Source organism: Lineus longissimus, chromosome 18, assembly GCF_910592395.1.
Source record: "Lineus longissimus chromosome 18, tnLinLong1.2, whole genome shotgun sequence".
In the NCBI taxonomy this organism is placed as follows: Eukaryota; Metazoa; Nemertea; class Pilidiophora; order Heteronemertea; family Lineidae; genus Lineus; species Lineus longissimus.
In genome coordinates, this window is record NC_088325.1 from 10,938,581 (window position 1) to 10,951,790 (window position 13,210).

At 41.3% G+C, this 13,210-nt stretch overlaps 1 protein-coding gene across 1 annotated transcript in view; it reads right to left on the reverse strand.

The window, feature by feature from the left end:
- LOC135502265 (sushi, von Willebrand factor type A, EGF and pentraxin domain-containing protein 1-like) overlaps window positions 1-12,649 on the reverse strand; it is a 30,567-nt gene extending 17,918 nt beyond the window's left edge. The window contains exons 1-18 of the mRNA XM_064794945.1: window positions 12,572-12,649; window positions 11,565-11,691; window positions 10,937-11,116; window positions 10,159-10,341; window positions 9,292-9,471; window positions 8,482-8,691; window positions 7,830-8,000; window positions 7,231-7,434; window positions 6,641-6,820; window positions 6,084-6,266; window positions 5,528-5,719; window positions 4,923-5,126; window positions 4,048-4,239; window positions 3,196-3,399; window positions 2,800-2,979; window positions 2,183-2,356; window positions 1,315-1,491; window positions 464-590 (exon numbers count right to left, since the gene is read on the reverse strand). Of these exons, the coding sequence (XP_064651015.1) occupies window positions 464-590; window positions 1,315-1,491; window positions 2,183-2,356; window positions 2,800-2,979; window positions 3,196-3,399; window positions 4,048-4,239; window positions 4,923-5,126; window positions 5,528-5,719; window positions 6,084-6,266; window positions 6,641-6,820; window positions 7,231-7,434; window positions 7,830-8,000; window positions 8,482-8,691; window positions 9,292-9,471; window positions 10,159-10,341; window positions 10,937-11,116; window positions 11,565-11,691; window positions 12,572-12,583 (3,080 nt within the window). The 5' untranslated portion in view covers window positions 12,584-12,649. The remainder of the gene's footprint in view (window positions 1-463; window positions 591-1,314; window positions 1,492-2,182; window positions 2,357-2,799; window positions 2,980-3,195; window positions 3,400-4,047; window positions 4,240-4,922; window positions 5,127-5,527; window positions 5,720-6,083; window positions 6,267-6,640; window positions 6,821-7,230; window positions 7,435-7,829; window positions 8,001-8,481; window positions 8,692-9,291; window positions 9,472-10,158; window positions 10,342-10,936; window positions 11,117-11,564; window positions 11,692-12,571) is intronic.
- Between the last annotated feature and the right edge of the window lie 561 nt (window positions 12,650-13,210).

A 13,210-nucleotide genomic window follows, 5' to 3' on the forward strand; every position in this document is an offset into this window, starting at 1 on the left:
ACACAAAACTCCATGATTAACATTTTACGAATGTGAAATGGGTTTTGTGTAGAAATGAAACGCATACTCGCATCAGATTGGCTCAAGTGCAGGGTTCCCACTTTGCTCTCTCTGCTGTTAGCATTTGGTAAAACTCAGCTTTAAATGTTACACGCATCAAGTTGCGCTATACATGTCTGTCACAGACATATGCCTATCAGAAATGTAGACAATTGACATGTTTGATAGGCCTACCCTCCGTTGAACGAGGGTTCCTGCCTTCGGGTAATGTTTAAAGGCCTACAACGTGAGAAAATCGAAATTTGTAGTTAGATGGTAATTGTGAAATTGTAATTGAATTATGCGGAACTTTGTTTTGAGTTGTGACGCCTATTTTAGAAGCCATTTCTGACGGAGAAAATCACACGTGTACCTTGGTCTTCTAAATATCTTGAGAACCCTTTGAAAAGTCAATTACACTTACTTTTTCAAATATGCGGTGCAATTTCCCTTTTCACCCTTGAAGACGAATTTAGCTGAATTTTTTGAATTGGTGTAGTTCTTGCAGTCCCATGGATTAGTATGGAGAGTCATAGCCCTGAGAATATTACCTGTAGAATAATTAAACATTGGCAAAGACATAGTGTACAATTGCAAAGTATGTATTCACATATATTGTCATCCTTTGCCGATTGCCAGGGCCTGGTTTTGTCGGATTTGTGCTTGCATTGGACTCGATCATGTTGTCGAGTGTCATCTGTCACTGTTTGCATGTCACTTGTCAGGTGAATGTTCGACATTGATTTTAGGTTTGAAATATGGAACTACATGACTAGAGGATGACAAGTGACATGTTGTATCTTAAGCATGAAAGTCCGCGTCCGGCCGTTTAAGTGAAACGTTACACACTTTAAAATGTATATGAAACAGTATGGTTGGGAAAAAGGATAGCCGAACACTTCGCCGTCCCATGTGAAGCCAAAGTTGTACCAGCCTCCGAAGTTAGTATCTTTCGACAACAGTGACGATTTATTTAAAATTTCAACAAAACTATATTATTTTACAAACTGTGCAGCAACACCGATGCCACTTAAATTATTGTTCTGTCTGAGATTGTAGGCGGGTATACATATAATTCACTTTGTCGCGGTCGCCATTTTACAAGCTTGTCCGTCAGTAGACTTTACTTCTTTAAACATCCGTGTAATGACACGAGTGGGAAAAGTGACGTTGTAAATCATGTGCTGCCCACTCTCTGGAAGTAACTTCAAAATAAACCCATTCCCTGAAAAAGATTAAGGTCAATTCTTAAAATTCACGCCCTTCTCTACAAACCTTTGCAAGATATGGAAACTGGTGACCATTTTCCCTTCGTACATGTCGTCTTTACGGGCGATCCGACGTAGTCAGCCGTACAAGAGAACGTGACGGTTGCTCCACTTTGGAAGGTTGAACTGGAACCCGCAGTGCTAACGGTGTTAGGAATTGTTTGTGGAGACTGGCACGGTTTTGCTACAACGAAAAAGAGGAAAACTTGAGGATCCGTTAATCCTCTGCGTTCATGCTAATGGTTTGAATATGAATTGTTAGGTTCCATTGAGTTAAGTACATTTGCGTTGATATTGCAGCCAAGGTTGAAAAACCGGATAAGATTCGTTCATCTACATGTGGGTAAGAACGTATTCAGTTTCGTGCACATGTACATGTACATTCGGTAGAGCATTATTGTAAGAATATTAGTTTAGTTAAGAATATTACAAGCATTTTGTAACAAATGCAGATTTATATGTTTATATGAAAATAAATTCAATCTTAACTGAGAAGCTAATGAGTACTGATCTAGAGTTTCGACCTGTGCTCTGCCGAAGGCAACGGCTCATCTTGCCGGAGCTCAATCGTGGCATTGAGGGGATCTGCACTCTCTTGGATCAAATGCAGGTTAGTCTTTGACTGCTTTACCATGTAACAAGGTGTACGTTAGAACTTGCATAATGGTAGGGATAGCTTAAGCTTGTGCATGACACGTATACAACAGACCCCTGTGCTGCTCTTTCTGACATTTTATGATCGAGATGGTTGAGGGTCTTTGTCATTGCAGCGGGCTTGCAGGAGAACCACTCCATAATATTTGTTTTGATATAGAGGCTAGAACTAGTTGTTATACTGGTGGGAATCTGGTCATTTGAAACTGTATGTTCCGTACATTGGCATTGAACGTTGGCATTGGACCATTGTCCGCCTTCGCATTTAATGGAACCGCTTCCAGTATAGCCGTCGATGCACGTGTAGGTCACAGTTTCACCCTCGTTGAACACTGTCTTGCTCCCACCGTTATGCGTAGTGTTCGTAATGTGGCCTGGTTGTTTGCATTCGGACGCTGAATTTGAAAATACAAAAGAGAATATTGAAGCACTAAATGTAGAACGAAATTCTGACTCGATTCTCTGTCAGAGTTTTGTGTTAGGATTCACTAACTTTCCTCCACGCTTTTACAAGGTGATCCGGTTGAGGATCTGAAGATTTAAATACAGGAGTATTCCCGGGAGTTTTTAAAAATTGTTGACTAAATCTTTACCAAAAATCTTAAAAGCATCTGTATCTTCGTCAGGGTTTGCACGGTAGAGCTCGTCCTTGTTTTGCAGGGGAGTTCGGCTACCGCCAAGGTAGAATACCAAGTTAAAGATCCCGATTAGATTTGTGTATGTATATTTGATGTACATTGTATAAGTAAATATTTTGTCATGTACGTGTGTTACGACTTTTGACATTATCGTAAACAATGCCTTTTGATAGTAACGCGAGTTGGTTATAAAGCCTCACCTTCACACTTCATGCTGTGCTGTTGTGGCTCCCAATTTCCTTTGGCAGAGCACGTGAAATCTTGTTTGTTTCTCAGTGCGAAACCCGTTTTACATGTGTACGACGCGACCGTGTTGTATGTCGTAGTTTGGGTGTTTACAATTCCATTTGGTATTTGTGGTGCCGCACCACAGTCAACCACTGCAAATATTACAATAGTTATGGCATTACAATATAGCATTGCTGATTGATCATTCTTTATTTTGGAACGTGCACACTTCAGAAATGCAGTGAAGCTGCACGTAAACGTTTTGCTAAGGAGTTATGATTTGCTAGTATTGGTGCGCTGGTGTAGTGCGTTTGACATCATTTTTTGTAACGTGGTGTATTTGTGTGCTGAACATTCTTCATACTTACAAGAACATTTAAAATTGATATCAGACCATTTCCCACTTTTCTGGCATGTGATGTCGGGGCTACCGCTGCTCTTCGTGTAACCTGTCTTACAAGTGTATTTAGCCGTACTGCCGCACCAGTCATCATCACTCTTCTTCCCCTGGGTTGCGAAATTGCCTGCAGTGGCTACAGCTGCAGTCACTGCGACATTTGGACAGCTAATACCTGTAAATACGAGACGAAGAAGATAATGCACCGAACACAATCGAAAACGTAATTTGTAGCATGACTTGTGAATTGTATCACAGATCAGCCAAACGAAAAACATATCGGGCCAAATTCATAAAGGGCGTTTAAGGGTTAGACGTGTGTAACTTCTTCCTAATCAGTTTCAGGGCCTATTCATATTCTGTGAAGATTTACATGAAGGACCTGAATCTGTCTACTCAGTGGTTGAACGCTGTATTAAGCTAAACGCCTTTATGAATTTGGCCGGATCATCTTCGACTGGGCATTCTAGACGGCTTTTGCCAGTCAAATCACCACCATAGCCTTGCACAATGATCATCCATTCCGTGATGCTAATGCTTGTTTCCAGGTGGCCCTCTGTATGTTCATTTGTACATGTTAGTACGGATTGACGTCAGTACCAACTGAGAACGTCATACAGGGCAGCACTAAGCACACAGGTGTTCCTGTCACAAACTGGTAATTATCAGGGGATGCAATTGAATCTTTTTTTGCCAATATTGTTCTGTTTAAAATGCTATGAGAACCAGATACATTGAGTTTTGAAAAGTTTTCGTTTTACTAAAATCGAGCAAAAATAGAACTGTTGCACAATGATGCAGTGTGCTCGAACTTCACACTTACGTGTGCATGACATCTTCGGTCCATCCCAATTCCCATTGTCGCATTTTGCCTTTTGTACCAAAGCGTTGGCGGACGTCGCCTTGTAGCACGATTCGCAAGTATAGGTTACTTCAACGTTGTGGTGATGGGTTGTAGCCGTTGACGATGGAGTTCCGTTAACGACTGTTGGGGCAGCTCCGCAACTTTTGGGGTCTGAATACAACAGCAGGTATTTATATTAAAATTTTATGTTGGCCATTCCACAATTCTTGCCGCAATACTTAGTTATAAAAATATTACAAAAGCAGACATAGCGAGGTCAACATGGCCAGATGGATGATTATGATAGTGATGATGGTAATGATGACGTTGACAACGAGGCCAAGCTTTTTTTTGTTTTGTATTTGTCACCGAAACTTTCTGAAAGCAGTACAGACAATAGACTCTTTCACCGGTCTCCTCCATTCACTCATTACAGAGACTGGTACCTGACGGCATTTCATTCGTCATGAACTAGATTTCAGGGCGTCAGCTTCGGGGGTCCGATCATCACGTGTTTTTCACAAATATGGGTAACCTCGTGCCAAGTGAATAATCTGGAATACCAGAGCATTCGGTATGGACAGTATGCACTGAAAATGTATGGCTCGCCTCGGGTAAATCAACGAGGCCTCCCCGACCCTCAGCTGCGCAGCGGATAGGGTCGAGGTTACCTGGACTATACAGATGATATTTGTAGGTTGAAAACCTATGTGTTTAATGCCGTTTCTGGAGAGGTTTAGTATATAGTCATGTGATAGTAGAGCCGCCACAGGCTATGAATCATCTATTGCACATGCTAACATTGCCTCTTATGATCTAACGAGAAACGAGTCAACGAGAAACCTAATACTTACTTAAGCATTTAAATTTCGTTTTCGACCACGTCCCGTGTTTTTCTCCTGCCGTGTTCTTGCATTCGATCTCGTTGTCACCGCCATTGCTATACTTCCCATTGTCACAGAAGTATTTGAGAATGTTCCCAATGTTGAAAATAGACTTCCCGCTTGGGTTATCAGCGTGGGCGTTCTGGATCTCTGGGACTCCCTCACAAGTAACAGCTAAAATAATGTGATAGCTATAAGAATTTTGCAGTTTATTTACCCCTAAACAATGCTATTTGTTATTCGTTCTACAGAGATCATGAATTACGTACTGTGGTTTAATTTGGTTCATGATTAAGACAGTCATGAAAGGACGCTGCAATGTCACTATAATTTTCATGATTTATTGCTTTTATCAAAAACCACACGTCTGCGAACTCTAGCTACAATTATGGAGTTTTGAAATTGACCTCAACTAAATACGATTCACGACAGATGCTTTTTTTTCGGTGTCATCGCTGTTCGTCTACGTAAGGGTTGCTAAACCTAATCTTTAACGAATATTAGGCGAAACTTATACATGTACATGGTGCCTGTGTCTTAAGCTGTCTGTTGTGCGTTTGCAGCAAATGACTTACCGACACAATTAAAAGAAGCCTTGGTCCATTTAGCATTTTCACATTTTATTGTGTCGTGGGTAGATGTACTGTAATGTCCCTTATCACAGTTGTAGTTAATTGTCGTTCCATGCGGTAATGTCCCGCTGGATGTGTTGGGCGTCCTCGTTGCCTTGTTTACATTCGGGATTTTACTGGCGTCGCAAGATGTGGCTGAAAAATATAAGACAATGTTCATCTGAGATAGCAAAGCAACCCTTTGATAAATGATGGTGGCGTCATGCCATTTTGCTCATGATACTTACCAAAAACTCATTACTTCAAAGAAATGAGTTTTTACTTAAGTATAGGTGCATGTTTTATCATTTGCATGATAGTGCCATTTGGCCATGATCGATTTTAGTTTTGCGGTAAATCAGGCGTTTATGTTTATCGAACAACTTACGCAAAAGCATTTTTTATGTCATGCAGGTTGGATTGGATGGGTGTGGGGGAGGAGGAGGTGGCGGGGGGGGGGGGTCATATTTTTTTCAGTCATTTGCAGCATATTTCTTCCCGATCGACTGGATGCTCTTACATTCGCACGTGAAGCTTGGTATCTTGTCCCATGATTTGCCTACACAGTTGATAGCGGTCACCGTGGCCTTCAGCATCCTGTGCCCGTCTTTGCAAGTGTACGTTACAGATCCGCCGTGTGAGACGACTGCTGTGACGCTGGCTTTTGCATTAGAAATGGTCGGTGCGGTGCCACACTTTTGCACTGCAAATATGATTAAGTTGAAAATTCATGAAGTGTAGTATTCATAGTATGTGTAGGAATAGACATCGTTAGATACATGAAAAGAAAAACGATAATAAAGTTAGATCGATCAGCATTAAAAATTGGCGAGTGGTAAATCAGGCATTTCCGTTTTCCATGGTTTCCATGGTTTTAATGTACGCCGTATCGCAGAAGGCTATTATAAATGACTGGTTAAGCCAGCTGCACAAAACACTTTCACGAAAATAACTCCTTTGAATAAAACTGCAAGGCGAAATGGGGGTGTTGCCAAAAATGGAAATCGAATGCATCAATCGTATGCTTCAATTGTATGCTTCGTTATCCATGCTTCACGAAGTATTCGAATGACTTACGTGTGCACTGGACATTTGGATTCTGCCATGATTCATCTTTCTTGCAGGTTACGGTCGCAGTTCCTGTGAGGTCGTAATATTTGTCGCAAGTGTAAGTCAATGTGCTTCCAATTGTTCGGGATGAGGTGACAGTCGCAGTCGCGTGGGTCACGGTCGGGGCTGTGGCTGGGCATTGCTTAGCTGTGAATATGAACAATTGTGGTTTGAAAAATCAATCAAAAATGTTGACCTATTTTCTCGGATCGAAGATATCGATAAAACATTTGAACAGCATTTAATAATTTTACAGTGACGTTGTAAAAACTGTACATGAACATGTCCCTACCAGCCTTTACGGAATGGAATACGATCTTAATGTAATCGGAGAGGAATCTTGTCGGAAACGAAATTCGCAATTTCTAATTAATCAAATGTTGTTCGAACTTATAAATCACTTTGACAGTGAGGAATATATCTAACACCCTTGGCAGCCATCTAGAATCCTGCTTACACACGATTCCGGCTCATTAAAAAAAAGCCTTTGCTTTAGGGATCAAAAGGTCGAAAGGCCTTCCCTTAGGCTGTTTGTAGATCCGCCGCACTATACCTACCGGTACACTTGTAGCCACTGTGAACGGTGGCTTCAGATGGGCTCCATTTGCCGTCGGCTTTACAGGTGATAACGTTATGGCCGTTGTTGCTCTTATACCCAGCTTTACAATTGAATGTTACTGTACTCTTGTAATTTGGATAACCTGATCCCTCGCTCACATCAAATAGATTATTGAATATCGTAAGCCTTCCGCAACTCTTAACTGCAATTCAAAATGTAGGCTTTTTGATCAAATTTGTTTCCTTCATCCCGATTCTCGGTTGCCAAGAATATCAATAGTAACTAATACAAATGTTATACCTTCGTCAAACATGGTGGTTTAATTCGAACGCCCCCGTTTGCGATATTGCATTGTATCGTACACAGATTTGAACTGATTGATCGGTTTATTCAGATATAATAACGCGCCTGCGCAAAGTCCGGGACCTTCCACTGCAATGGAAGTCATGACTGGCGCCGAGCATATCTTTTGATCTGCTTGGAAATGTAGCAGCTGTTGTAGTGTTGCAGTACGTGCGTCGTAATGCTAATGCATACATGTGGCCATTGTTTGGAAGATTGGGAATTCTACTATTTTTATTATCTACCAGTACTCACTCGTGCAAGAGAAGTTCGGATTTGACCACGATCCACTATTACATGTGGCTGTTCCCGATCCTGTGTACCCAGTCCCACATGTGTATTGGGCCGACTCGCCGTGTGCATATGCGCTCTTCTGCCCTGTAACTGTGGCCTGTGGCACGCTTGGCGGTGTTGAACATCCTGGCCCTGAAACGTACGCGATATGTTTTGCCATACTTTCGCCAGAAAATGAATAGAAACCAATTTTGATGGAAAGCGGCATACAGTTATTGCCGCAGTCCACCAACGATGCCCATGGACAATGTCGGTATGAGCACATAATTTTGCTCGAGAAGTCATTCCGCATCGGTTAGTAAATTTGAATATATACTGGTTAGCCCGATTACGAGCGCATGCAGCGCCATCGTCAACTATTTTCTCCAAAAGAATGAAATTGCTAATAGTTTGGAGAACTCAGATCAACCCAGCAAAATCAAATTACAGCTAGTGAGTTTATGAGCGCCGAGTAATGCCTCATTTCGCAAAAATAAGAATCATATTTCTGAATCCTCAAAAATTTTAATTTCTTTTTAATTATGTATCTGGGAATTTTTGCCCATCGCCAAAATGAACAGGCGCTGAAATTAGGCGGTCTAAAGTTTGTCTTTTTAGTTCAGATCATACTCACTAATGCACTTGAAGCTCTTGTATATGTCGGCGAGGGTCGGCTCCCAACTGCCTTGAGCGTTACATCTCGCCGTCTTTGTCTGCCCATTACCAACGAATCCGGTTTTACACTTATAAGTGACTGTGCTCTTCCATTTTCGGTAGTTTCCGCCCTCAATCACATCTGCATTCTCAGGAAAAGTCGGCTTAGTAAGTGCTGGGCACTCCACCACTGAAATGGGCAACATTATCTGAGCGGATACATTTGTTTTGTTTAAACGTACGAAACAAAGGCGTATAAAAAAACGTCAATTCTCTGCTTTAAATTTGATACAACGCATGTTATATGTGGAACCTTGCCTCATTAGAGGCGTACGATGTTTGTTTTCATTGTATGTACCTGTGTGCCATGTACACAACTATTTTCAAGTTAAAAGTTGCCTGATCTGGAAGACACCGCCGTAGTGACATTATTGTGTAATATGTACATTCGCGGAAACTAGCATTTGTAGGATTTGTATATCAGTCAACCCAACGGCATCATTGGAATTTATATTCGGTATGTCATAGGTAATTCTCAAATTCAAGTTAATTTTGTTTTTCTGAACGGATGTCAAAGGGGTTTTGGAAGCGACTTCTTGAATTACCGATGTATCTGGTCAATGCTTTGCAAAGTCATCAATCCCTGGTAAAAACGCAAATAGCTTAGTGATTATAACTGGCCTCGATGAGATGGGAAACCTTTCTTTAGTCCAGCCATAGATAATTCGACTATCCGTAAATTAACTTTTTTGTAAATTAAACCGAACGCTTGTATTATGAAATAACTTACAATTGCACTTCATTGCGCCGATAGATGGCGCCCATTTCCCGTCATCCCCACAAACAATGCCATGAGCGTTTTCTATTTTGTAACCTGTGTTACACTGGTAAGTGAGCTGGGTGTTATGGACGGTCAGTTGGGTCTGTGTGTTCCCGTTATGGAGGGTTGGTTGTCGCCCGCAGTCGATCTCTGAAATTCAGAAATCGAAATATCAGTCTTCACAAAAAGATTATCGCATGGCACGTGACGGCGAATGACGCGACATGATTGGCCCACATACTAATGAGGTATGATAATATGAAATATTATAATAGGGAAAAGGTTGGATCAAAATATATTCAATGCACTAAACCTGTCCTTTTTTAATTAATGTATCCAACCTCATTACCATATTTAATCCAAGCAAACTTGATCCTGAAATATTATAATTCACACTTTTACAAAGTGTTGGATAATTTTTGAAAGTATCACCAAGGGGGTTATATGTAAACAAAGTGCAGGAACCTGCTTTACACCACAAGGCGCTTCTTAATTAACCAGTCCAACAGTCTAACAAATACCCAGGCAATCGACTACACTCCGGACGCAGTATTAAGTTGACCCCTACCCCCAACCCCCAGTCCCAACTCCACCCAATCCACAACCACCACAGCGACAATCAACTTGTTAGCATTTTCGGGGTTTGTACGACGAATACAGCGACATTTGGCGGGCTGCTAGCAGTGGTCCCGGATATTCCAGGACAAGGACGTTGTCCAATGGTGATTAACCGAATGTTATGAATGATCTGAGCTCTGAATGGGTGTCAATCTAACTACCAGGTAGGATAATGCTGGTGTTGATATTCCTGATGATCACAATAGAAGAACAACCTACTGTCGCATTTGAAGTTTGGCGTTTTGAACTGTTTTGTCTGGTCTTCACATTCAACCGTCATGACTGTGCTTGTGCTTCGATACCCGACGTTACATTTGTATTTAATGACTTGATTGGTAGCGACAGTCTTCGGGCCATCAACATAGGCATTTACAACCGTTGGTGCGTTGGTGCACATCTTCCCTATGAAAAACAGAAAGAAGTAGAAGTTTGGTGGAGGGAAAAGTTATCATAAATTTAGTTTGTTGGAAGAAAATATTACATACAATATTTCCAAAGTTTTTGCCAACTCGTTGTAAAATAAAGCACATATATGCAAACTACGTACATATCAAGGTTTTATTTTGTTTTAACACTTTCCATTCAGAGTTCGGATGCAACACAGCCACTTAATCGAACCCAGAGTCTTTGAAAGACTCTGATCGACCCTAGTCATTTTAGAGTAAACTCTCTTTTCCGCTGTACCTCTTATATAATGTTGTTGTGTTAATGACCACGTATAATATACCTGATGTTTGATGAGTTTGACGGTTTTGAATTCATTTACCGCAGTTGTTTTATTTTCTTTGGAATTGCTTTTGCATCGGAACTCACCGCCTACGGGCACATGTAAAATATTTACCAAATATCCTATACAATGGCAGTGTACCTCGACTGAATAGGATCTGAATAGAAGGACCTTTAAGGTTTTTATCGAAGGTTTTCACCTAGTATAGCCCTTGGTAGGTATGGAAATCACTGCCAACTCACCACCAAAGGTTGAAACCCTAAGACTTACTTTGGCATTGAAACCTGAATGGGTCAGGCTCCCATTTGCCTTGCATATTGCAAGTGATTTCGTCCTTCTCGCCGTTCCCTTCGTAACCAGGCTGGCAAGTATACCTTGTTTTATCATTGATGACATTCTTGCATTGCGAATCGGAATTACTAACGATGGGGCAGCTTGGACATTTAGAGGCTGAAAGTAGAAAAAAACATGTATTGTAAGTGACAACAAAGATAGATAACAGAGCGTCAAAGAAATTTATATTTTATGTTCATTTGGGAGTCTTGCACTTTTGGTGAAGGTCACCATGGTGTTTTAGTTCAGAAGTGCTCAATTATGATAAATTATCACACTCTTAAAGGTATTTGGGTAGTATGATGTATTACGTTAAATTATGCATGAAGGATAACCGCATGGTTTAAATGATTTTATCGTTTCTAGTAAAGTAAAAGAGGCAATGTCTTATTAAACAACGATTTTTTTATTATAAATTGTGTTGGGTTATTTGCAATATTCATGGCATAACGAAAATACAATACCAATTCTTAGGAAATTCCAGATATAGACCTTGTACAAGTTCCTAGGAACTGAATACGGCCGATCCATAAATGATCCTAGTTATCCTAGATCAAACACATACCCATCCCACCACCTAGTGGGCCACCAGCGGGGGGAAAAGCATGTCCTCCGATAGTGTTGGAAGCAACCATGTTTTGGGTCAGTTGGTTCGACTTCTGGCTCGCCTGTTGATTGTTGGTTCCGGTATTCTTGAAGAACAAACACCAAGTTGCAGATATGAGTTAAACATAGAGACCATTAATCAAATATTGCCCTTTGTCTAAGGCAATATTTGGCGGGCTTCCCAAATAACGACGACGAAGTGCAAATGTCCTGTGCTAATTCCTTAACGCGACTCTCGTAAATTATGTTTTATACTGATAGATATACACAAATGTAGGATCGAGGAGTTTTGGAAATATCCAAAATAAATCGTATTGTTTGTCTCAATGAACACCGCTCGGGTAGAGTTATTTCCACCTTAACCGCAACAGCCGCAGCGGTTTTAGCCTATGTTTAAGCTCCCCACCTGCGGTGTCATGTGATACAATTAAGGCCGGTTTACACATGCAACTTTTTAGGAGAAAGAGAAACTTGACTGACAGGCTATGTAATTTGAACCATGAAACCTAAAAGTTTCTTCATGTTGCATGTGTGAACTGGTCAAGAAACATGAAGAAACATGATGAAACCCCTTTCTTGAAACCTTGTGAAACTAGGAGAAACATGAAGTTTCTACAAGTGTCGATTACATTTCAACTCTGTGGCCAATCAGACTGTGATAAAAAGCCATGTGATTTTTACTCCATGTCCAAAATGGCTAAAAGTGACAAGTCAAATGCATATGAGTGGACTTTTGTTTCATAGTGTTTCACTGTGTAAACGTCCAAGGTAAGGTTTCTCGATGTTTCATGTTTCTCAATGTTTCTCCATGTTTCCTTGGAAAAAGTTGCATGTGTAAAGCGGCCTTTAGTCATTGACAGAAGCAGAGAAATTGACCAAACCATTAGCAACATGCGTAGCAGCATCCAACTTTCTTTATTGTGCATTGATGTTTTCAACCGCATTCTGCTTGCATGTGATGCTCACCAAATTAGCCATCACTGGTCCTGCAGTTGTGGTGGTAGTAGTTCCCGTTGCTGTTTGTGTGGTTCCAGCACCTGGAGCGCCTGGTATGCCTCCGGGCATGCCTGGCGCTCCAGGCATGCCAGGTATGCCGCCAATGGTGTTAGCGGCATTACCTTTAACGGCATTCGTAGCAGCAGCAGCAGGGACGGATCCACCTCCTGCAATCCCAGGCATGCCTCCAGGCAGCCCAGGCATGTTGCACCAGGCCTAAAAAAAGAAATATATGCACCGCGTCTCTTAAGTATCCGATTCGGATCTGGGGCTTTTTGTGAACATAATTATGACCGAAGTTTAGCATTAAAACCGCCATTCGGTGGGCTGAATGAAGTAAACGAAACAAATATTTTGACCGTGTATTGAATATTATACGTCTTGGCGCTGTCTTTGCAATCTAAGCAGAGCTATATGGTGCCTGAACGTTGTCCACTGCACGCCCAGTTCTTTTCTAGATTCGAAGGGCAACAATGCTGGAAGTGGGTAGTTTTTTTCGGAGGAACGATGGAAGAAACACGAATTACCCCCGAACCGCGTCATGCTGGGAATTTATGATTTATGATTTTGATTCCCGATCTGGGATGACAACAGATATCAAACCAAGTT